At 40.1% G+C, this 25,356-nt stretch overlaps 3 protein-coding genes across 6 annotated transcripts in view; 1 reads left to right on the forward strand and 2 right to left on the reverse strand.

The window, feature by feature from the left end:
* vps9d1 (VPS9 domain containing 1) overlaps positions 1 to 8,137 on the reverse strand; it is a 36,637-nt gene extending 28,500 nt beyond the window's left edge. For 3 of the 4 annotated variants that reach the window (XM_068312339.1, XM_068312336.1, XM_068312338.1), the window contains exons 1-6: positions 8,027 to 8,137; positions 6,396 to 6,575; positions 5,094 to 5,166; positions 2,954 to 3,157; positions 2,646 to 2,832; positions 2,165 to 2,276 (exon numbers count right to left, since the gene is read on the reverse strand). In XM_068312339.1, coding sequence (XP_068168440.1) covers positions 2,165 to 2,276; positions 2,646 to 2,832; positions 2,954 to 3,157; positions 5,094 to 5,166; positions 6,396 to 6,506 — 687 coding nt within the window. In that variant the 5' untranslated portion in view covers positions 6,507 to 6,575; positions 8,027 to 8,137. The remainder of the gene's footprint in view (positions 1 to 2,164; positions 2,277 to 2,645; positions 2,833 to 2,953; positions 3,158 to 5,093; positions 5,167 to 6,395; positions 6,576 to 8,026) is intronic. The other variant, XM_068312340.1, reaches the window with a different exon arrangement.
* A 443-nt stretch (positions 8,138 to 8,580) lies between these two features.
* Positions 8,581 to 13,604, forward strand: LOC137593537 (zinc finger protein 570-like). Its single transcript, XM_068312341.1, has 2 exons — positions 8,581 to 8,776; positions 12,197 to 13,604. Exons 1-2 carry the CDS (start codon positions 8,581 to 8,583, stop codon positions 13,240 to 13,242), a joined length of 1,242 nt encoding a protein of 413 aa, XP_068168442.1. The 3' UTR covers positions 13,243 to 13,604.
* Positions 13,605 to 18,663: 5,059 nt separating this feature from the next.
* Positions 18,664 to 23,208, reverse strand: LOC137594396 (C-C motif chemokine 4-like). Its single transcript, XM_068313834.1, has 3 exons — positions 22,913 to 23,208; positions 22,700 to 22,826; positions 18,664 to 19,209 (listed from the first exon to the last, which is right to left on the reverse strand). Exons 1-3 carry the CDS (start codon positions 22,974 to 22,976, stop codon positions 19,083 to 19,085), a joined length of 318 nt encoding a protein of 105 aa, XP_068169935.1. The 5' UTR covers positions 22,977 to 23,208; the 3' UTR covers positions 18,664 to 19,082.
* Positions 23,209 to 25,356: the final 2,148 nt, after the last annotated feature.

Consider the following 25,356-nt stretch of genomic DNA (forward strand, 5'->3'; position numbering starts at 1 on the left):
AACTGCTTTGTAGGTGTACATCATTGGAATTCATGGACCCCAAATCAAAATTTTAACTACAATCTTTAATATTTGATATAATGTCTAAAGATGAAATATAAGAAGAAGAGGAGGAAGAAGAAGGAGAGGAAAGGAGAGGAGAAAAAGGAGAGAAGAAGAAGGAGAGGAGAAAAGTGTGTTCGTGGGAAGAGAGAGAAGAGGAACGCCAAGAGTATAGGACTGAGAGTAGGGACGTTGAATGTTGGAACTATGACAGAAAAAGGTAGAGAGTTGGTTGACATGATGCAGTGGCGGGTGAGAGTGTAACCAAACAGCATACGATGCTGGTGTGTAGGATGACTCTGGTGGTGTGGAAGATTAAGAGGGCAAAGGCAGAGCAGAGGACAAAATTTTTGAACAAAAAAAGGAAGAGTGTTGCATGACTTTTAGAAGGAGTTAAGACAGGCTCTGGGTGGTCAGGAGGTGCTTCCAGATGACTGGACAACTACAGCTAATGTAATCAGGGAGACAGGTAGGAGAGTACTTGGTGTGTCATCTGGAAGGAAAGTAGATAAGTAGACTCGGTGGTGGAATGAAGAGGTACAGGAGTGTATACAGAGAAAGAGGTTAGCTAAGAAGAAGTGGGACATTGAGAGGACTGAGGAGAGTAGACAGGAGTACAGGGAGATGCAGCGTAAGGGGAAAGTAGAGGTAGCAAAGGCCAAACAATGGGTTTATGATGACTTGTATGCTAGGTTGGAGGGAAAGACTGATCTATACAGGTTGGCAAGATAGAGAGACAGAGATGGGAAGGATATGCAGCAGGTTAGGGTGATTAAGGATAGGGATGGGGGTGTATTGACCGGTGCCAGTAGTGTGATGGGAAGATGGGAAGATGGAAAGAGTACTTTGAAGAGTTGATGAACGAGGAAAATGAGAAAGAACAAAGACTAGAAAAGATGGCTGTTGTACACCAGGAGGTAGCAAAGACGAATCAGGATGAAGTGAGGAGGGCATTGAAGAGGATGAAGAGTGGAAAGGCACTAGCTCCTGATGATATCCTGTGGAAGTATGGAAGTGTCTATGAGAGGTGGCAGTAGAGTTTCTGACTGGGTTGTTCAACAGGATCTTTGATAGAGAGAAGATGCCTGAAGAATGGAGGAGAAGCGTAATGGTGCCCATTTTTAGGAACACATAAAGCTGATGAACCATACAATTAAGTTATGGGAAAGAGTAGTTGAAGCTAGACTAAGGGCAGAAGTGAGCATTTGTGAGCAGCAGTATGGTTTCATGCCCAAAAACAGTACTACAGATGCAGTATGCAAGACTCCATTACTGAAGACAAAACATGTTGAAGCTCATTTAAAGTTTATTGCACAACATTTCGACAAGCCTGTAAAATGCTGGGAGAATATAGTCCAGTCAGCTGAGACCAAAATTGACCCACGATTCAAACCATGGAGGACAATGCACCCCACACACACCATGCCAGCATTGAAGTCTGGAGGTGTGAACATCATGATGAGGGGCAGCAAATGTAATACACAAGGAGGGATGAATGGAACAAGGTACCAAGATATGCTTCATAAAAATCTGCTGCCACCTCCCAAGATGATGAAGATGAAAGAAGGGTGTGCAGTTCAACAAGACAATGATCCCAAACAAAAGGGCCACAGAAACACAACCGGATTCAGTAAGCTAATAGAATGGCCCAGCCAATCTTCAATCCCACCAAAAATCTATGGAATTCTGTCAAGAGAAGACCATGAATTCAGGATTAGAAGACTGTGTGGAAGAATGGGCCAAATTCCTACCTAAGCAATGCATGGAACTATTTTGTCAAAAGAGGCAGGATTTGAAGCTGTCACTACTATTTTCTTAAATGAATTTCAGTTTGCATTTTCAACACTTTTTCCTGCTATTTCAAATACATAACTGTGGATGATGTGGTCAAGAACAGGACGATTTGCTAGAAACAACACAGATCATTTATATCATAATCAAAACCAACTGAAATATGCTAGTTTCTGAAACCTCAGGAGTCACATCACACACACACACACACACACACACACACACACACACACACACACACACACACACACACACACACACACACACACACACACACACACACACACACACACACACATACACATAGACACACACACACTCGTTCACGTACCAAAGACGTCTTCTGGTAGGCTTGACCCGGCGTGAGTCTTGCCAGACGAGCTTCATAATTGGCTTTCAACTTCTGGTTCAAACGTGACGCTTCTTCAATGGGTGTCAGCTCCCTGACATACGTACAATACCAAGACACAAAACATTGCTTTACTGGGTGTGTAAAATGTAAATAAGAAAATCTCTCTTTTCTTTCAGTAGCAATATTTTCTGCAGTTTTAACACACGGCTACTATGGGGACTACTGAAGATTTAAAATCAACATGTCTATTCTCATAAAGCTTATTTTCATTTTCTCATCAAGGTAAATCAAAACTATTGTTAAGCATAAAGAGGACTGTGAGGATGAAACTGGAAAGTCCTTTAAAACATTGATGAAGAAACTGGTTTTTGGAAATCTGTTCTCGCTGCTGTGTTGTATACATCAGAAGATGTCTGGAGGTGAGAGGAGCAATCTTTCTATGCCGAAAAGTGGCCGTTACTTTCTGTTTGCGTCCTGTGATTCCACTGTCTGTATTCTCTGGAAGATGTCTGGAGGCAGAAAAGAGGGAAGCTCCCCACCACCATCTGACATAACCCTGCGGTGGCCAGTCTTTGTTGGGCTGGTTGCTTGAGGTTCTGGGTCAACAACAGTATCTGGTGGGGGGATTATGACACAGAGGAAATGTCCTGAGAGATTAACAGCACAAAAATATATGACTTAACATTGGATGATTTGGATCTGTAAACCTTGGGGTAGTCCCCAATTTTGCAGTAATTTAACTGTAAATAAAATACTGTGCTTCATCACCGGTTTTTACAGCAGTGGTGGCTGAAGAGACAGCAGGCTGAGGTGCTTTCGATCGACCGGCTGAACAGAAAGAGGAAGTGGGGACAGAGGCAGAGACATCAGGAGGGTCAGCAGTATTCCCTACAAATGACTTGGCACGCTCCAGACAATGCTCAGCCAGCCTCAACATCCGCTCCACTTCCACCGCCACCATCTCCTTCTCGTCTGAGAGAGGAATGAAGAGAAGACACAAGACAGACATGAGATGTTTCATGAAAATACCCTAAATGGTTGAACAAAGCATTTATGATCCGATTTGATTCTGAGCAAACAATTGGCTCCTGAATTAAAGCACTGAATGGGTTAGAATTATTAACGACACTACCAGGATACGTTGCCTGGGTTTTGACTAGTCCCTCAAAGTCTGGATTGTTACCAACCATCAGTGTTGGATGACAAGACTAGCACATGTTCAGAGGCTTTTCTCTTGGGTAAAATATGTTATGTATCATGGTCAAGGACAGAACCCCTGTGTTCATGAAAGCTTTAGCTTCTTCAGAGATGCCCTGATTTCACTCCATCCTGTCTTATGGAGTGTGTAGCTCATGATGATGTTGAACTCATGTGTCTCTATTATCTCGTCTACCCACCAGTACATCAGTAGTAGTCAGCTAAATATCAGGAAATGCTCTCTGTACAGCAGGTCTTCAAACTACATCTTCTCTCACACACAACTAACCTTCTGATCTTTTGATACCAGGCAGGCAAAATAAACACAGTGACAAAATCAGACAGTCCTTAAGTATTTGTAACAAGGCAAAGTCAGTAACACTGTCAATTACATTGATTTCTTTGTTTGTGTGTTATTTAGAGGGGCTTGAAGGGTGATGCCATCCACTTAGTCAGCAATATGACTAGAAAGCAAACTTCTCATTAATCTCTCATCCAGCCAGAGGCAACCAAAAGATAGACCCGCCTGTCCAAAATGACAATGGGAAGGAAGCAGGAAAACTCTCCTTTAAATTGTAAATCATGTCATTTGACATAGACACACAGGGGAGAAGACAAGCAGCAACAGTCTGAGAAAGTAATCAAATGATCAAAGAGAAACATCAATAGAATCCCCGGTTAGAGCCAGACAACATGACTTCAAATCAATGTCAAGACTTCTACCTTATAATTGATTCTGATTAATGATTGATCATTTGTTTTAGTTTTATTCTTTGTTTTTTAAGTACCTGAAAAATTCACCGGGTGGATTAGGAATCGTCTTTATGTACTGTTTGACTTTTTTTACTCTGTGTCATTTTCACTGAAGCTAAAATGCGCCCAAATGACAGACACAGCATTCTGTAAAATACACGCTCCTCTGGGCGAGAGGATGTTGTTAACGGTTGTGTCACCCATGAGGCTTTGTAGGCACCTGTATTCTGTGAGACTAACCTTGGATGGACAGATTAGAGCCATGCAACTACACAAAATCTAGTGTTCCTTAAAACGCAGCTCATGAAGACACACATTGAAGAAAATATTTAATGAATCAAAGACTGTCCCCACTACAGCAGTCAGAGGCTCTAAATGTTGTTCCTCATGTGAACAGCAAGCCCTACCTGAAAACACACCTTTTTAGGTGACATCAGATGGATGTTCAATCCAACTACGTTATACAGTAGTCACACACAGCCTTTGACATTTTAAGGGAATTAACTTCAACATGTTAAAATAAGTAAATAAATAAATAAGGACCCATATAAGCTTTGAGTAATAGCTCACAGCTGAAAAGTAAAATACCAAGGAGTGTTCCACAATTTAAACCGATGAAATATATAAAATGAAATATATAATAATATTTCTATGTAGAATCTAATAATAAAGCAGAGTTCAATAGTACATACTGTATTTCGGACAGATAAACTTACAGGTGGTTTATAGAATGTTGCATTTATTAGACAATTCTGAAATATCACAGTATCACGGTTAGTGATGGGATCATTATTCAGAGTCTTTTTTGGATAACTCAGTATCTACAGTTGGATAAACATAGAAAAGAAGTTACACAACAATCATGAGGTTAGATATTATATCGTAATGCACAATATATGACTGCACAATATATGACTTTATCCTCAGTCATACATGGCTTATCGAACAGCTTACATACTTTGTGACCCAGCTTCCTCCAAAAGTGCTTGTGATATAAAGTTGATGGTTCGTAGGTATTCACAGTAAGCTTCCTGCAGAGACACAACAAATATGTAGTATCCTGGTATACACTATGAAATAATACATTAATACATGGTATTAACATGGTAATAATCAAATGTCACAAAACAGTATAAACCATCTGACGCATAACAATAAATACTGCATTGCATTTTCCATTTATGTGTTGTTTGTAAACAGACCAATTTATCTCAAATTCTACTCTCAATAATGAACATATTGACTCACAAAGCAAATATACCTGACAATAGTCTCTCATGAGAGCATTATAAAATATCTATGCTTAGGATTCACTGTCCACCTTTTATTCCTTAATGGTAGTTTATCCAACTCTGAAAGTTTAAGTTTGTCCTTGGTTATCGGTTGTCTGTAAGATACACTTAGTGCAAAATCTCCCAAACTACCCTGATGATTAGGTCTGGTTATTCCAACGTTTCTTTCCTAAAATGTACTAGTAGCCACCACACCTAATTTTTGACTCATCATTTATCTTTCCAGTTCTTTATTTACTTTTCAGCATTTGCAGTGTAAAGGGCATCTGAGTACATGTTTATCTATCTATCTATCTATCTATCTATCTATCTATCTATCTATCTATCTATCCATCTCTGTCATGTATACTCAATAAACTATTTGTCAACCATTTATTAATGGTAATTAATGTTTAGTGACCTTTACTAACCTTTAGTAAACAGTTTACGGTAACCTTTACTCATGGTCATCATTTTCCATCGTGTCTCAATGCTGCTAATTTTGACTTAACAGAAAGTACAGACGGAAGTATCATTTCTGTATTTCTGGGATCATCAGTAAACTGTTTTAATATTCCAGTCAAGCAGCAGTGGCTCAAAAATTCTGACAAGACAGGGATTAGTGTCGATTGGTCGTTATTAAATATTAAATAATAAAAGCCAACTTCATCTAAAACACTAATACACCTATTTTTAGTCACAATCACAGAGGTGTATCAATGCGTTATCAGTATGCTAAGGGTAGTGTTGGTGCAGACATGCAGCGACAGCCACGTTTAGATAAAGAGCCCGGGAGGTGTTGTTTGTGTGTCTGTGGTGTTTCCGTCTCACTACTGACACGCTGCAGTCACAGACACGCTAGCTAGCGAGCAGCTGACGGCTGCTCCTCCCTCTGCCTGTTTACATCACCAACACAACAATATCGGAGGCTTTTTCACTCGGGATAAACCTCTGTGCTGTCGCTGGAGTACCGTCGCTAAGCACCATACCTTGTGTTTGTTTCCTCCGTCCAGCTGTATCGCTGCGTTGGCCATTTTCATAGCGTTCTGAAGGGGCTTCGTTCCGCTGTCAGATGCTGCCATGGTCAGTCCGGAAGACATTTTTTAAATTCTAGTACGGTGAAGGCTTGCCCCCTCCAACCCTGCGTCTGATTGGCTGTCAACGTTGGTCTTTTTGGGATGGGCGGGTTATGTTGAATAAGGAGAGGTGATGATTGGTTATAGTTATGATAAAATATCGGACAGGCCAATCATATGCGGAGTAGGGCGCGTAATTGCATCGTTATACAGTAGTAGGATTTATACATTGGTTTTCTTCTCGCTCAGGGTTCATTCATTATGGACTACTGACAAAAGTTAAAAGTGCGTACTGCTTCGCAGCCAGTTCGTCCGAATTCTGGGGCTGCAGTGGCTCAGCAGTAGAGCGGGTCGTCCAATAATCACAAGGTTGGCGATTCAATTCCGGCTCTCGCCCAGCCACCCGGAGTGTTAACTGACCACCTCACCTCCGAAGGTGTCACCTCACCTCCGGAGCACTGCCGAGGCGCCCTTGAGCAAAACGCCATCCCCCTTTACAAAAGCTGCTCATTAGGGCGCACCAAAAAGGAGCTGCCAACCACTTTACCTCCCACTGCATGCGTACATTTGTGTGTGTGTGTGAGTAGAGTGTAGAGTATAACTTAATTTATCCCTTAAGGAGGTTCCGTCAGGGAAATTAATTTTTCCGTCGCACACAGCACAGTAAGTACACAAAACACAGAAAAAGCACACAGAAAGCACCAGCATAGAAAGTAGTACAACACCAAATAGAAAGAGAAATAAATAACCTATAATAAATAACGTATTGTTTTTGCTGTATTGTCTGTGTCATCCCTCAGTTCTTGTGTGAACTTTCTTCTTCTTCAACTCCCCCAGAGAGGAGTTGAGTGTTTTCATGGCTCAGGGGATGAAGGAGTTCTTCAGTCTGTTTGTCCTGCATGTTGTTGTGTGTGTGTGTGTGTGTGTGTGTGTGTGTGTGTGTGTGTGTGTGTGTGTGTGTGTGTGTGTGTGTGTGTGTGTGTGTGTGTGTGTTCAGGGACTGTACACACTAATATGTATGCATGCGATTGATTTACTACAGTGTGCTCCTAATTTCCCTTTGGAGATCATAATCAGTATATAAAATAAAAATTAAAAAATAAATACAGCTTCCTCCTCTCTATTCTATGTCTGTCCAGAGTAAATAATTCTGGAATTCAAAAGGTTTTAAAAATACTTTAAGGTAGTTCATAAAAAGTTTGTGAACATGCCCTTCCTCACGAAGAAACACCTACAATAATACACATTTTCTATACATTTTGTTTCCTCTGTTTCCTTTACTGGTTTTGCCATATGGCACGTATATTTAGTCGTGATGTCCCAAATTGTGCTATATTAATTGGAAGTTAATAGAATATGTTGAATAATTAAAAGAAAAAACCTAAAAGTCAAGGTGTTGAAAGAGACAAAACACATCGAGGAACTATTGTCTTTGTAAAACATTCAAGGTGCTTGAATATCTGTGTTTGTATAATTTATACTGTAGTGAAACAGAGGAGGAACCCTGGCCTTTCAGGGTCAAATGCACCGCCAGCTTGTCTCACCTGTTCCATCTGGACGGCAGAGCATGTGAGGACCTGAAATATGGTGGATTATGCGAAGGAAGAAGCAAATCCTACTATTGTGACGCCATGAGGTCTTTTCTCTGTTCCTGGTTGGTTGACATGACCGTTTCTGACGCAGTGGCAACTCTCGCCATAATGTGCTGCAGGATGAATATCAGCCAATCAGAGGCAGAGAAAGGTGGCTAACGACGTCGCCATAGTAGAATTGGTAGCCTCTCCGCCTGTTAGCCAAGAATGTCCAAAGTTAGCTTAGTTTGCTATCAGGACGTAGAGTCTGAGTCGGTCTTACAGCTCCTGTCGGGGCAGCTCGGATAGAGACCGAACTGGATTTGTTTCAGCGCGTCCATCTGTAGATAGAGCCGTCTGGACAGACTCTATGCTGCGGCCGTAATTTGAGAGTTTTATCAAGTCATTTATCACCTGCTGCCCTCGGAAGTAATCAAGCTAAGTGAGCTTTCTGTCGGGAAATAGACGGGCCGTACCCTCAGCAACACAGCCCGAATCAGAGCAGACTGTTTTAACGGAGCGTCTCGATGAGAACTCGTTTCAGCTGTAAATCAGCCCAAATGTCTAAAGTCCACCCCCTCAAGGCTTTTGTCCATCAGCGACTGACTGCGGCTGCTGAGGAGATTTTTGAGGTGTTTGAAAGGACGATAGCAGAATATGAGGAGCAGCTTTGTCGACAGCGTAAGCGACTGGACCAGCCCACAGTTCCCTCACACAGAGCAGGTTCGTTCACTTTGACTGCCAGTGCTAGAATGTAACTCGGTACATTTACTCAGACACTGCTGTGGCGGAGGAAACACTTGACACAATTCTCTTCATGACACTTCGCGCTACTCGTCGCAGAGGAGAGAGTGAAGTGTCAGGAAATCTCGCGAGAGTAAAACAATAACCCCCCTCCCCAACACGCGCGCGCACAGTGTGATTGGCCGTATTTATAGTTTCCCCCCAGCTGTACAGTGTAACTTTTAATTTCAGAAACAGTAAATAATGAATTTTTGGAAAGTAGTATTAAATGGTAATAGTACTACTAATACATCGCTACTGCTTCAATTAAGTTATAATAATGTGATCTCCCCACCTATATATTTGAATAAACTAGCTTGAAAACCTCACGGTGTCACGCTTTAACTCCACCCACTACCTGTCAATCAAGCGCCCCACCAATCAAAGCGCATCTGCCAGAAGGAGTCACGTGAACAAGAGCTCCTGAGAGCATCCTGGAATCTAACAAACAGCTGTCACCACAAACAATACTCTATTTTCTGTTTAATGTCCATTGACATATAATCCAAACATACTGTACACAAGAAAACAAAGGTTTTCTTGTGTACAGTTTTGGCTGGTGTCTACCCGGAAGTTCAGGGTGCTAGCCAGATTAGCTCCGGTCTTCACATTTGTCCATGTCTCTCACTTACTCTCACTCTCACTTCTTAATTTCCCTTCGGGGATTATAACAGTATATAAAATTTAAAAAGATTTAAAATTACATAGCGGTATTGGCTTCATCAAACATAGCAGTTAATATTCTTTAATTGCGACGGACCTCATGTTGTTGTGTGGGGAACCCTGATGCTTTATTCACCAGGACCGAACTCATGAAGCCGGCATCTACCCGGATGGCCGGAACATAAGTCCTAAGCGGTCTTCTTCTTCGCGTTCGTCCCTCACACACACACAGAGCCATTATGGCTTCGTTGGACACAGCGGTTTGTTTTCTTGTGACGGCGAAGAAAAAACAAAGTCTGATATTATTGTTCTATCCTGGAATTTCCACGAGTTCCCGCTAGTATAAATATTAAAACAATATAGTCAGTGCTTATATTTTTACATGAATCGTAATTATTTTTTACTGTTTTGTAATTGTCTTAATGAGAGACTTATTTTCATTGTTTCTAACACTTTCAACTCCTGAGTTTGAGGGATCGAATCATCGTCCATCATCCAACACTAGAGTCTAATTCAGTGTAAAAAGAACTATGTTTTAAGCTTGTGATGCCCCTTAGTTTCTCTTATTCTTATGAAGATACACTTATATTCATAATAATAGCAGTGTGTCAAAAAATGTGAATAAACCTCAAAATTTTTCAAATTATTTTTATTTTAATGCACACAAATGCAGTGGGGACACTTCACATTTTATATCAAAGCAAGAAAAATGAAAAATTCATTGAATATGATAATATTTTACAGAAAGTCAACAAACAATGTCAGAAAAAATATTAGTGCTGAGTTCAATTAGTTACGTCATTGATTATGTGAAAAAAATAGGTGTTAAACAGGTGGCCCTTGGTTAAGGATCAAGGCCACGGGTGCTGCAGATACTGGCTGAGCATTTGTCCTTAAAAAACTGAGTTAAATGGGTTGTTCAAGGCATTGCTCCGAAGAAGAGCGTTCTTTAATTGAGAAGTAAATAAAATAGGGAAAAACCTATAAAGAAGTGCAAAAAATGATAGGTGTTCAACTAAAATGATATCAGACACTTAAAAATGCCAGCCAGATCCAGAAATGTGTGGAAGAAAAAGAAAAACAACTATTCAATGGATTTGAGAATAACCAAAATGGTAAAGGCTCAGCCGACAATCATCTCTTTGGATGGATAAGAAAAGATCTAAGGTGGTGTCTGAGTACTGTAACAATCAGATGATGTCTATGTGAAGCCAAGCTACCAGCAAGAACCCCCTGCAGTCCCGTTAAAAATACCGTATTGGTCCTATTTATTAAATACCAAGGATCATGGATCAGTTTGTGTCCATCAGAATACTGGAAGTAGTGATGTTGCTGTATGTTGAAGAGGAAATGCCGTTAAAATGTGTGTTTTAATAAAACAGTGACCCCAAACACACCTGCAAGCGAGCAAAGTAATGGAGTGACCAGCACAATCCCTAGATCTCAATCCCATCAAAAACTTGTGGGCGGACATAAAAAATGTTCATGATGCAAAACTCAGAAATGCAGAGGAATTGTGGAACCTAGTACAACTGTTGAGCCTAGTACAACTGTTGAGCCTAGTACAACTGTTGAGCCTAGTACAACTGTTGTACTAGGTTCATTCCTTTTTAAATTGAAATTAAAAATTAAGTCCAAGTAAAACTTACAAGTAAACATTGAGTAATATTTTGTATGACTGTATCTTCACATTGTGAATGCAAGTTTTCAGTTGTTGAATCTCACATTTATACCTGCATAAAGTAGGACAGAAATAAAGATAGTTTAGCTTGAACTGCTGACTTTAGTGTATTTTTGTAGGTAAACTGAACAGAAGATTTTGCCCTCAGAATGCAGGAAAACAACCCCATTTTCTAAAAAATTCTAAGTACACCCTTACACCCCCCCGCGACAAGCGTTGGTCATCAGCGCGCTGCACCACTGTCTTGGACACAGAATGTGGCTTTTTGTGGCTTGCTCAATTCTTTTACGTTGAGCCACAGTGGCTTAGTCTACCTCCTAGTGCAAGCACAGCAACTTTCCAGGGCTGGAATGCCTGTTGACTGGTGCCAGAAGTTAGTGACTCTATGCACCACAGATGTGAAGCAGTTATCAGAAACCGTGGTTATGCAACTCAATATCAGTTTAAGATTCTCAGGAAAGTTCAATCTGCAAGCATTTCATAGTTTTATGCAGTACATTTTTGAGTTTTAAAGATAGATGCCAATGCTGCTGTTTTTTTAACATTATGTTTGTTGATTTTCTGTAAAATATTATCATATTCAATGACTTTTTCCACTTTTCTTGCTTTGAAACAGAATGTGAAGTGTCGCCAATGCATTTGTGTGCATTAAAATAAAAATTATTTGAAGAATTTTGTGGCTTACTCACATTTTTAGACACAGTGCTATTATTGTGAACATAACCGTGTGGGGGAAGTGTATGTTGTCTCGCTCATGAATATACAGAGACAGACATGTAGGTCATTACTTACAAACATTTCAGTAAAGTCTCAATACACTAATAAAATGTTTCTAACATTTATTTGAAGGCAGTAAATCTAGTTAAAGTTTGTCACAAATTTCACCACTGTGGGACAATAAAGGTCTATTATTATTATTATTATTATTATTATTATTATTAAAATATTTTGAAATAAACGAAGAAAGGTCTGTCAATGGTTTACATATAAACTTTGTATTTCTTTATTGTTCAAAGATTCGAAGCTGGTGTTGGTGAATAGTGAAGAGGTTACCCCTCAGCAGCTGGAGTGGAGCACCAGCCTGGATCAGGAGGACCCACAAGAGCTGACGCACATCAAAGAGGAGCATGAGGAACTCTGGACCAGTCAGGAGGACGACACAACCCAAGGCCTGCATGAGGGGAACATCACCAAGTTCACATTCAATCGTGTGCTTGTGAAGAGTGAAGAAGTTGACGAAGAGGAGCTTCAGTTGTCACAGGTTTATCAGACCGAAGAAGTAAAAACAGAAGCAGATGAAGAGGACTGTGCTGCACATAAACCAGATAGGAACATTAAACCAGATAACCATTTACCAGAGAGTGAACGTGAGCCTGGCAAGTTCGACTGGGAGGAGATCAGTGAGCCTCAATCAGGATTAACCCCTCTGAGAAACATTGATGTACCCGAATGTAATACTGGGAAGGCAGCACATGGCTCCTCTGAATGCTTGACAAGTTTTGTTCATGAGCCACATCTGCAGGAACAAAGTGAAGCCCAGGCAGGAGCGGAAACATTCAGTTGCTCAGTTTGTGGTAAAAAATACAACTGGAAGAAATCCTTAAAAGCTCACATGAGGCTTCATTCAGAAGGAAAAGGTTTCAGCTGCCCATTTTGTAAAAAGACTTTTCCATTTAAAGGACATGTTGTGACACACATGAGAGTTCATACAGGGGAGAAACCGTTTAGTTGTTCATTGTGTGGCAGAAGATTTACACAAAAAGGAAGTTTAAGAGGACACATGAGGATCCACACTGGGGAGAAACCCTCCAGCTGTTCAGTCTGCGGTAAAAAGTTTGGTAAAAGAGGAAATCTCCGAGAACACATGAAAATCCATACAAGGGAGAAAGCCTTCAGTTGTTCAGTCTGTGGTAAAGGATTCGGAGTCAGCTCAAATCTCAGACAACACATGAGAATCCACACCGGGGAGAAACCATTCAGTTGCAGCGTTTGTGAAAAAAGTTTTACTCGGCTGGCTCACATGAAGAAACACAAGTGTGTTGGTGAGAGCAGTGGAAGCTAATGAAGCTGACAATGTGCTCACTGAGACGGTTTCTTACAACAGGATAGAAAAACTGAGATGACTTATTACCAGACTGCACATACAGCAGAGTTTTACCTCAAGAAAGTAGTGCATTCCTGGGATGCGGTTCAAGAAAAATTTGTGCATCCCAACATGACATTTATGCATCCCAAAAGTAATGACAGAATATACGAGAGAAGCGTAAGCAAGGATTGAGTTTTGCCAATAGTACAATATAAAATCTAGACTGTTAATTTTAATGTTTTTATTAATAACATAACTGTTTAAGTAAAAAGAAAGATTAAAATTATATATTAGTTTTATCAAAATATTAAAGCCTGGCAGTCATTTAAAAAAAACAGTTTTAGAAATAAAGAGATTTCATACAGTTTTGTTGTTGTTTTTTTCACTTTTGCCTTTCACCCAACAGTTTTCTTTGCCTTTAATTCATATACAGTATTCTCCCGTGGACACAGCACCAAGCTGACAGAGCCTTCTCCACATACATTTTTTTCTTCATTAACCTTTGATTGTTTTTTATACAAGAAAGCACTCATTGTTATTTGTTTTTTCTCCAACTTTTGCACCTTTTTGGAGGCATGGTGATAATCAACCAATCAATCATCCTTTATTTGTACAGCACTTAAAGCGCTTTAAGAGACAGAAACTCAACAGGACTCTTCAAGCATAAGCGTCAGTTTATACTCGCTCTGGAGCGTCTCACTAAGTCCTCGCTCTCATTGCAACTGTAAAATGATTTTAACGAGGCAGGATGACACAAGTGAGTCTCGTGATGAGAAACTCGCGCGAGTTTCTTGCACAAGATCAAAACATAATGGCCGATTTCAGGGTTTGAAATTTAAGTGGAGAAATGGAAAAATTGTGAATATTTTTGTTGAACAGAAGTGCATTTATAGCTTGCATCCCAGGGACGCACGCTGTCTGACAATTGTGCTTTCCCGTTAAAAAATGTGCGTCCAAGACGCAAAGAGAACACTAATATAGAAATTAACATATATAAATTACATATATAAATTTATTTATAGACAGACTCCAAATGAAGGGCCTTCTGTTAACAAGCCCCGAGAAAGCCCAAATCAAATAATGTCAGCCAGTAAACTGACAAAATGAATTTCTTGTGGAAACACCGCTGCTACATTTTCAGCCTCACACCCATAAACACAGACGCGGAGGAAGAACTTTGATTATCAAAGTTTTGGTTTTGTAGACAGGGCTTAAGTCCTGCTCATCATCATCTTATGATGAGTATTTCCCTTTTCTCCCATGTGCAGGCAGTAGTACAACGCTACTGCTGGGAGGTGGTAGTACTATATCTTCAGAGGGCTAGCTAGTACCAAATGATTATTGAGCAGTATTCTTATGTCCGCTCTGATTGTTTTCTGGGAACATTGAAGAAGTTGATCCCATCACCTTTATAGATCAATAGTCAGTATGTTGTTTAAACATGTTATATCATGTGTCAGTCTAAGTCAGTTCACCTGACCCAGGAGTCTCCTTTTGGCTGTGGTTGTATCCATCGTCTCTGTCACACACTCCCAGACCGATTTGCCTTACTATTTATTTTGCTTGTTAGCTTGTTGACAGTGGCATTAGCTCGTTCTACAGCTGTCACTGGTCTTACTCACACTGGCCTTCTCCCTTGTCTTTCTATCTTATCCAGTTCCTGAGTGTACAAAAGTTGAAATTTGACCTTGACCTAGTTTTCTCAAGGTCAAGGTCATCATCTCATTTTCATCCCCTTTGCCGCCTGAGTAATCTGCTTTTTGTTCCATCTTTCTATCTGCAGCGGTTGCAAAGATATTTGGTGGACATACTAACAAACAAATGAATGGACAAACACACGAACACTGACAATTACAAAACATCACCGCTTTGAAGCAGGATGTAACTAGTACCAAGGTAGTCGGGGACTAAAACATCCCGCGAGTTGTGCATAGCATTGACCTTTCAGGGTAGGTCAAAGCTGTTCACTAGCTCTGACCATAGATCAAAGCTAGTGCATAGGTAGGTCAAAGCTTTGATCTATGGTCATACCTTCTCCCTCGTCTTATTTGGTTCCTGAGAGTGCAAAAGTTGAAATTTGTCCTTGACCTGGTTTTCTCAAGGTCATCATCTCACTTTTGTCCCTTTTTCCACAAGAGTAATGTGCTTTTTGTTTCATCTTTCTATCTGCAGCGGTTTGGAAGATATTTTGTGGACATACTAACGGTAGAACGAACGAACGGACAAATGGACGAACACTGACAATTACAATACATCACCACTTTGTAGCCGGGTGTAATTAAACGTTAATTTCAGTGAAATGTTTTGCTCCACAGTTTTTACATCCAAAACAGTGATGTATTGTAATTGTCAGTGTTTGTGTGTTCGTCCGTTTGAATATTTCGTTGTTCACACTTGTAGAGAGCTTTGACCTCTGTCAAATGTCCACTTGTAAGCAAACTCAGAAACCTGAGTTCACTGTCTTTAGTCAGCACAGTTGAGAGAAATGGTGCAATTTTTGTTTATTTGAAGTATTTGTGGAACAGAATAAAGGTATTGTGTTCTAAACAGGTCTCTTGTTTCTTGACTTGAGTGAATTAGAAAACACACACTGATGCTGTAACTACCTGTTAAAGGAAGCTCCTATTGAAAATGAAGATTCGCCTCCTGTCCTACTTCAGTAACTTCTCCCTGAAATGGCTTTTCTCAGGCGGATAGCTGGTGTTTCTCTTAGAGATAGGATGAGAAACACTACTGTTCACGAGGGGCTCAGCGTAGAGCCGTTAGACAGCAAACTGGACTGGTCATTCAACACGGACTGTGTGGACAAGAAGGGGCAGAGCAGGATGTACCTACTGAGGAGGCTGGCCTCCTTCAGCATCTGTCCTGAGCTCCTTCTCATGTTCTATCAGTCCATCGTTTCCAGTGTGCTGTACGCCATTGTGTGTTGGGTTGGCGGAGCCATGAATAGAGATATGGACCGCCTTAACACCCTCATCTACAGGACGGGCTCGGTCAGTTGATCCTGGACTCTTTGGAGACGCTTCTGGAGAGCAGGACCATGTCTAAAGTCAAGGCTATCATGAACAACACCAGCCACCCCCTGCACACCACCTTCTCCCAGCAGAGGAGCACCTTCAGCAGCAGACTGCTGTCACACAGCGCCTCCACAGAGAGGCTGAGGTCCTCCTTCGTGCCCCGTGCCATCAAGGGGTACAATGAGTCTCTCAGGAGGGGGGAGGGGGTGAGGTCAGCACGCGGTTGAATGGAGGGGAGGAGATGGGATGTTAGCCTGTGCTGCAGTGGAGTGGGGCCAAGTTGTTGTGATGTTATGACATTAGATTACATGCCTTACAATGTAAGAAGGGTGTACCTTACCCACCAGGTGGGCCTCCTAGTATCTTTCACTTTACTTTTTATTCTATTTTCTACTGTTTATACTTTAGTATATGTCCTGTTAGTGTAGTGTATGTCTTGTGGCATATCCTGTCCTGCGGTGTCAGTGTTTCCTTTTTCTCCTGGTGTTTATCCAGTATTTATTACATCCCGCTTCAAAGCGGTGATGTGTTGTGATTGTCTTGTCAGTGTTTTGTGTTCGTCCGTCCGTCCGTCCATTAGTCCACCAAATATCTCGCAACCGTTGCAGATAGAAAGATGAAACAAAAAGCACATCACTTGGGCGGCAAAGGGGATTCAAATGAGATGATGACCTTGACTTTGAGAAAACTAGTTCAAAGTAAAATTTAAGCTTGTACCCTCAGGAAGCTCCTAGAATACCGAAGGAGAAGGCCGAGGTGAGTGAGACCTTAGACCTGAAAAGCCCTTGCTTTGTTCAGTGCAAGTAGGTTAGGGTAAAATTTTCAAATCAGGGGTGTCGTGGGATGTTCCAGTAATAATAATATTAATTATTACTATTACTATTAATGCAGTAATTAATAGTGTGTCTGTCCGTCTGTCTACATTTATTTTACATTACATTGAGTTACATTTAGTTACATTTATAAGTTACATCTGGCCCTTCGAGGACAGCCATTTTGCTGATGTGGGCCTTGGTGAAAAGGAGTTTGACACCCCTGGCTGATGTGGTTTGGGCACCTTGTGTGGATGTCTTCCTGGCACGTCCATCTGGGAGGAGACCTTGAGGCAGACCCAGGACCAGGTGAAGGGATTACACCTCGACATTGGCTTGGGAACGCCTCGGGATCCCCCAGTCAGAGCTGGCATGTTTGGGGTTCCCTGATGAAGCTGCTGCCCCCACGACCCAACTCCAGATGAGTGGAAGATGATAGATGGATGGATAATTTCACTTTGGTCAAGTGAGATTGTTTGGGGAGGAAAAGCCTCAGAAGGTTGACATGAACTGTCCGTCTGCAGTCTGTACCTGACATTTTATTGTAGTTTGAAATTTTCGGCCCCTTTTTATTTCCTTAGCCTCTAACAACACAGATGACTGACACAAGTTGATGTTTCCTTTTAAAGATTATGAGTTCAAAATGAGGGAAGATGTTTGACTAAACGATCCAGTACAACAAACAAACGCATATGTTTCTATTCAATGCTGGATGACTACTGACACAGTGGATGTTTATTTGTAGCTCAACCCAGTATGAGCAAAACCAGCAGGTGTGCCGCTTTTGGTAAACATGAACAATCTCAGGTGAATAACAGGAGACTGCAACATCCCGCGACACCCCTGAATTGAAAATTTTACCCTACTTGCATAGGTCAAAGATCAAAGCTAGTGCTCTGACCTGCTGTCAGTGATCAAACCACTAGCTTTGTTGTATGGTCTTACTCACACTGGCCTTTTCCCTTGTCTTTCTATCTTATCCGGTTCCTGAGTGTACAAAAGTTGAAATTTGTCCTTGACCTAGTTTTCTCAAGGTCAAGGTCATCATCTCATTTTCATCCCCTTTGCCGCCTGAGTAATCTGCTTTTTGTTCCATCTTTCTGTCTGCAGCGGTTGCGAAGATATTTGGTGGACATACTAACAAACAAATGAATGGACAAACACACGAACACTGACAATTGCAATACATCACCGCTTTGAAGCAGGATGTAACTAGTACCAAGGCAGTCGGAGACTAAAACATCCCGCGAGTTGTGCTTAGCTTTGACCTTTCAGGGTAGGTCAAAGCTATGCACTAGCTCTGACCATAGATCAAAGCTGGTGCATAGGTAGATCAAAGCACTAGCTTTAATCTATGGTCTTATACCCTCGTCTGTCTCTCTCATCCGGTTCCTGAGTGTACAAAAGTTGAAATTTGACCTTGACCTAGTTTTCTCAAGGTCAAGGTCATCATCTCATTTTCATCCCCTTTGCCGCGTGTGTTTTCTAATTCACTCAAGTCGAGAAACGAGACCAGTTTAGAACACAATACTTTTATTCTGTTCCACAAATACAAAACAAAAGTTCCACCATTTCCCTCAACTGTGCTGACTAAAGACAGTGAACTCAGGTTTCTGAGTTTGCTTACAAGTGGACTTTTGACAGAGGTCAAAGCTCACAAGTGTGAATAAAGAAATATTCAAACGGACAAACACACGAACACTGACAATTACAATACATCACTGCTTTGAAGCGGGATGTAATTAGAATTTATTTTTCAGGCATAATCATTTTTTGAGTTTAGGGAGTCAAAATGTGGTAATGGAAAATGGAACTTGGTCTACGGTTTCTTTCATAGATTGTATTTCTTTACCGACACACAGAGTAAACACAAAACCTGTAGCACTGCCTGTTGAATCAATAATATTTTATTTAAATATTGCTATTATGACACCATTAAACTTGATAATCTATTCCTTGCCTTTTTTAATTTATAATAATCCAAAAATTAAACAGCAATCAGAGCTGGAGAGTGGAGACTGCTGCTCTGATCGCTGTGGAGCTTTTTGTAGACACCCAGCGCCCACTGGAAAGTCTGCCTGTAGCAGATCTGTTTCCCCTTGATAGTCTGGACTCTGCAAAACAAATAGAAGAGAAATGAAGAAATAAAACCTCTGGTGAATTATGCAGCTTGATTTAAATAGACATGAATACCCCTCACTTAGTGTTTATTATTCCTTGACAAAAATCTCTTTAACCCTTAGGTACCGATTAAAATGGCTCTACACCTTAGCCAAAGAGACAAAAAATTGACATTTCATAAAAGTGTTAAAAAAAATTGTAATACAGAAATATATTTTTTTCTTTCAATGCACCAATCTTTTACATTACTTCAGCCCTATCCATAGATATAAAGTTGTATTTATTATTTTATATGTCTATATGGAATTTGCCATTATAACCTTTTTTTCTTCCAATGGGAAAAACACGAAATGTGGAATATTTCCAGAAGTTAGTGCACAGTTAAATACTTCTGCTAAAGATATTACAACCTTGACCATACCAATAATTGGTAGGATTATTAACTTTAATGCATCATTAGTTTTTGGTACAATGAGAATTTTAACTTTTCTGAACACTTTAACCAAAGAGACAAAAAATTGACATTTCATAAAAGTCTTCAAAAAAATTGTAATACAGACATATATTTTTTTCTTTCAACGCACCAATCTTTTCCATTACTCCAGCCCTATCCATAGATATAAAGTTTTTCCATTATTATATATGTCTATATGGAATTTGCCATTACAACCCTCTTTTTCTTCCAATGGGAAAAACACAAAATGTGGAATATTTCCAAAAGTTAGTGGACAGTTAAATACTTCTGATAAAGATATTACAACCTTGACCATACCAACAATTGGTAGGATTATTAACTTTAATGCATTATTAGTTTTTGGTACAATGAAAATTTTAGCTTTTCTAAACACTTTAACCAAAGAGACAAAAAATTGACATTTCATAAAAGTCTAAAAAAAACATGCCATACAGAAATATTTTTTTCTTTCAGTGCATCTGATCTTTTCCATTACTTCAGCCCTATTCATAGATATAAAGTTTTTTTTATTATTATATATGTCTATATGGAATTTGCCATGACAACCCTCTTTTTCTTCCAATGGGAAAAACACAAAATATGGAATATTTAGAAAAATTTGCATATGGTTAAATATTTCTGATAAAGATATTACAACCTTGACCATGCCAGTAATTGGTAACAATATTAACTTTAATGCATAATTAGTTTTTTGTACAAAGAGAATTTTAAAGTTAATGAACACATTGGCTAATGGTCCAAAACGGATCATGTCATGAAATTGTATGCGCCTCGCCATGGCAACGTGTCCGGTGCAGACAAACAAAAATGAGACCTTCGTACAACTATATATTTTATTATACATATAAACATTTCAACATTCATTAAATTTCAAACATAAGAACAATATTTGTGCAGTGTATGCCGTGGTATGGTATGTTTTGTTGTTGTTGTTGTGTGTGTGTGTGTGTGTGTGTGTGTGTGTGTGTGTGTGTGTGTGTGTGTGTGTGTGTGTGTGTGTGTGTGTGTGTGTGCGTGCGTGCGTGTGTGAGAATGAATGTTTACTGGCACTTGAAACACGACTCACAGATAATCTTGTAGTGCCTCTTGCATGCATGTGCGTGACACTTTGCGCACTGGCTCCACACTCCCTTCTGATCAGCGCACAGCATGCAAGTCTTACGTGATTTGGCCGGGACCGGCTGTGGCTCCTCCCCTGCCCCATCTTCCTCTTGATTGGCCCGGCCCTGGACTTCACGGACCAGGCTCGCCGAAAACGGTGCTCTAGGCATCCGCGGTCGGTTCTCCATTGCTGGGGTGACGAGCGCTGCGCCGAGCTGCTCCAAAAAAAGGTGGCGTTTCGTGGACCGAGAGCTGTTCCAGCCGGGGTACACAGACAAGAAAAGACGGAAGGCGTTGTAGCAGGAAACATGGACCATGTGATAAAAAAGACACATGGGCCAGCGGCGCGTTTGCCGGCTGCAGGAGTAGGTGCCACAAGCCTGCGGAAGAAAAACAAATTACACGAATGATATGCATACAATATCACACATCCCTCTTGATAAATAGAAAAATATTCAACGAAATAAAGTGCATAGGCTATTGCTATATCGCACAATCAAACGTAGTGAGTAACAGTAAATAAATACCAGTAAGTGAAATAAATAAGTGATGCGTAAATACCTGGTCCAGGTGGTCGACGGCTCCTTTGCAGCGATTATAGTCCATTATTATTTGTGGGGGTTTTTTCCCCGATTCCTGGACCTCTGGTTCCCGGTGTTTTGTGCTCAGGAGAAGCACGTTTGTTTTGTTTTGTTTTTTGTGGGGGGGGGGACGACATATGACACGATCGCTGTCTTCATGCGTGAATCCGAACAACGATGACTGCACTTGCCGCTGTTTACTGTCTAAGAGCTGCGGGGGGAGCACAGCCAGCCCCCCCAGCCAGCGGAAAAGATGTAAAAAAAAATTGTCCGTGGTCAGCGTGTGGCCCTGGAGCGATTCAGTGAGCTCCAGTGCCACACGCATTCCTTGGTTGCGCTCCACCGGAGCTGACGCAGACCTCCCCGTATAAACCTGGAGCCTCCACGCGTAAGAGGTCTGGACATCACACAAAGCCCAGATTTTGAGTCCGTACTTGGCTGGTTTGGAAGGCATGTATTGTTTGAATGAACAACGGCCCCTAAAAGCGACCATTTATCTACTGTGGCTTCTTTTGATCCAGCAAATTTTGCTGGATCAAAAGAAGCCTCCGCTCACCTATTGGATGAATGGAAATACATATTTTTGCAGGTGTGTAAACACAGACCTGCAAAAGAAATCATGTCCTTTTTCATGTCCTTGTGTCACACCAACTACCTTTCATGAAGGTAGTTGTTGTGAATGAAGGAACGAAAATAAGAACAGGAGGAGTAAACAGGAGGAGTAAACACAGACGGTGGGTCTGTGTCTGTGCTGTGGGGTCAATGTGGGGACAGTGGCTTGCTGCAGACAATGAAGATCATGTTGCATTATAACATGGCAGCATTATTGTATATAGTAATATATATAATATGCATATATAATATATTAATATATTACATATATATATATATGCCTATAGCATATGAAAAATATGTGGTTATAATGGGAGTCAATGAGACCATTTTTGTACCAATTGGTTCCTGTGTGTACACGGTGACAATCTACTATTCTATACACTTCCAATGACAGGCATTAAGGAATTTAGAAAATAAAGTTGAAAGAAAATGACTGGCAAAATTTAATATATTTAGCCTTTTAATTGACTGATTTATTGGGAAAGAAAAACATAAAAACAACAAAAATGTCACTTTTGGTACCAATCAGTCCCCAAGGGTTAAATAATGACATTAGTCCAGAGGGACACACTTATCCACGTTCATTTGTTCATTTTTTAAAGTAGGTGTGATGGTGGTTGGTCCAGTTGGTGACAGGTGGTCCATATTACTATTTATCATTTCTTCACCCATTATCAGATAAAATAGTAGAAGAATGAAGCACATACTCACATGAAAGCCTTGTTCAGGCAGGAGCTGTGGGTCTTGGTGACGTTAACTACCCTCTTTGCTGGTAACCTGCGTGTGAAGAAGTTGAAGCAGCAGTTTCCAGGTGCTGTGTTGAACTGCAGCGCTTCAGCTGTGAGGACAGTAAAAGCATTAAGTTCTCACTACCTGTGTGTGAGACACCACACTAATACAAAGAGGCACACACACTCGACTCACGCATGGCGTTGCAGCAGCAGGCGGTGAGGAGCAGCAGCCCCAGAGTGAAGCAGAACAGCTTCATGATGCTGGCAGCAAAGTGATGATGATGAAGATAACGATGGTGATTCTCTTTTTCTCTCTTAGTTAAAACTGTCAGTCTGCCTGGTTCTGGTCCTTATATATCCTACCCATCGTGGAACTGAAGTGCTTATGATGTCAGTCCTTCCATCCAACATGGATTCAACCATGAGATGTGAGGGCAGAAATTTCCGAAGCCTCTTCAGCGTTCCATGGTGAAGAGCAGCTCTACCATGGCAGCCGACTGTTTCAGAAAAGGAAGTGACAGGAACGGGACAGATTACAGATTACAATCAGCTCCACCACCACAAACATCAGACGTCTGCTCAGGTTTTATCTTCAATGCATCTGTGGAAAGTTCATCAATAACATGAAGTTCTTCACACACTTACAAAATAAAGCATGACCATGAATGTATTTTATATTAATTAGTTTTAATATCCAAGTTAATTTTGATTTTTTTGTAATTAGCTTGTATTTGTCTCCTTTTTTAGTTTTTAACATTTAAATTTTGAGGATAAACATAGCAAAAGAGAAAAACAGCCATAATAACATATTTTGAGAAATTCATAGTTAACAGCTAACAGTTAGATTATCATAGCATAAAGGCTAGAAATTAGGATACATGAACTATAGCTCAGTACTTTCCAGGTCGCAGCCATCATCTCATGAATAAAACTTGTGATTACAGTAATCTAACAGATACCAAAGTCAAAATGTTGCTGTGTGTTCTCAGGCTGTGTGAACCTGTATCCCACACTGTTTCCTCAATAAAGTTGTCACCGTGAGCAGGTGGCTTCAGTTCCAAACAGCAAAATAGCTTTCTCTCAACTTCTAGCTTTTATGCTGAGCTAAGCCACCCTGCTGACTTACTCAGGTAATTATGAGACTAATTTTGAGTTTCTTACCTGAGCTGAAAGTGACAAAATGCATCTCCCAAAATAACAATTAAATGATAAATTATTTCTTTAATGAATTGTTCCTAAATAAAAGTTGATTGATTGATTGATTGATTAATATGACCTTGAGCTTTTGACTACTTTTGTGGTTAAAAAGCTTTTCTCTGTTGTGACTTTTTTTTCAAACTCAAATCTTAATTTGGTCGGTCATTATTTAAAATGCAAAAAGTATCATTTCTATATGTCAGCAGGACAAAATGGTGACACTGTGTGTGTGGAGGGTGTTCTCTCAGATTTCGAGTTATGTAAATTAGTTATCAATGGAAATGTTTTGCCGGCGTCTTTTCATTTAGAGATGCAGTGGGTCACATCTCTGTAATCTCTGAGTAACAACAGTTCATCCATATATTCCTGACAATATAAACAACAAAATACCGACAACAACCATAAAACAAAATGTTCAAATATTTGTGTTTTATTGACTCACCAAAATTTAAAGCCAAAGTTTGGCTGGTAAAAAAAAATTTTTTGAACAGAGGAAGATGAGAAACAAAATACCAAACACCACAACCACTTCCATGGTAAAATATTTTTTATGAGTCACTTCCCCCTTTCATGCAAATCTGTGTCGTGCAGATTGATGTGACTGAGAGATGCAGGGCAATCAAAGATTTTATCTCAGCTGCTTTGAGACATAAACACAGAAACCCAAGTTCAGCAATGCATCTGTGGCCTCATTAGATCATCTCAATATGTCATCATCATCATCATCGTCATCATCATCATCATCACCATCACCATCACTGTCTTGCAACCACTCAGTAAACATGGAGACTTCCTCATAAAAATGCAAATGAGAAATAATACCCACCTTGTTTTTACACCTTCAAGGAAGACTTCACAAGTCAGTGTTGCACAGTAAATTAATCGTAAGTGTCTTTGTTTGAAAAAAACATTGGCAAATTCTGTGTAGCAACATAGCAATGTATAAATAACAATGATATGTTCCACAATGTCCTGGAATGGAGTCTGCTTAATGTCAATTTAATAGCTGTGATACATAGGTTTAGTTATTAAACTATAAAAATGCTCATCTGACCTTTTCAGATGTAGATTCTGTTAGTAGAATCCAGTGTTTCCTCAGCCATAAAAATGTTCATTCTCAGGTCATGATTGAAATGTTTTTGTGTGCATGTTATATACATATCCACACATATATTGCATATTACAAATTCATGCACTGGGCAGAAAGGAGAACATATTTCTATTTACACGTTGTTCTTTAACACGTCAGCAGCAATAATTGTGTGAGAATGTTTATTCCCTCTTATATCCTACATCCTGTATGCCTGCATGAAGTTGAACATCAAGACATTTAAATTCTTATCACTTTTATAATACTTTGAGAAGAACTTATAAATTAACTAACCAAATATTAAATAATTAATGCTGGTCCTGCTTCTTGGAATTTAAAATGTAAAAGTT

Source organism: Antennarius striatus, chromosome 4 (assembly GCF_040054535.1).
Source record: "Antennarius striatus isolate MH-2024 chromosome 4, ASM4005453v1, whole genome shotgun sequence".
In the NCBI taxonomy this organism is placed as follows: Eukaryota; Metazoa; Chordata; class Actinopteri; order Lophiiformes; family Antennariidae; genus Antennarius; species Antennarius striatus.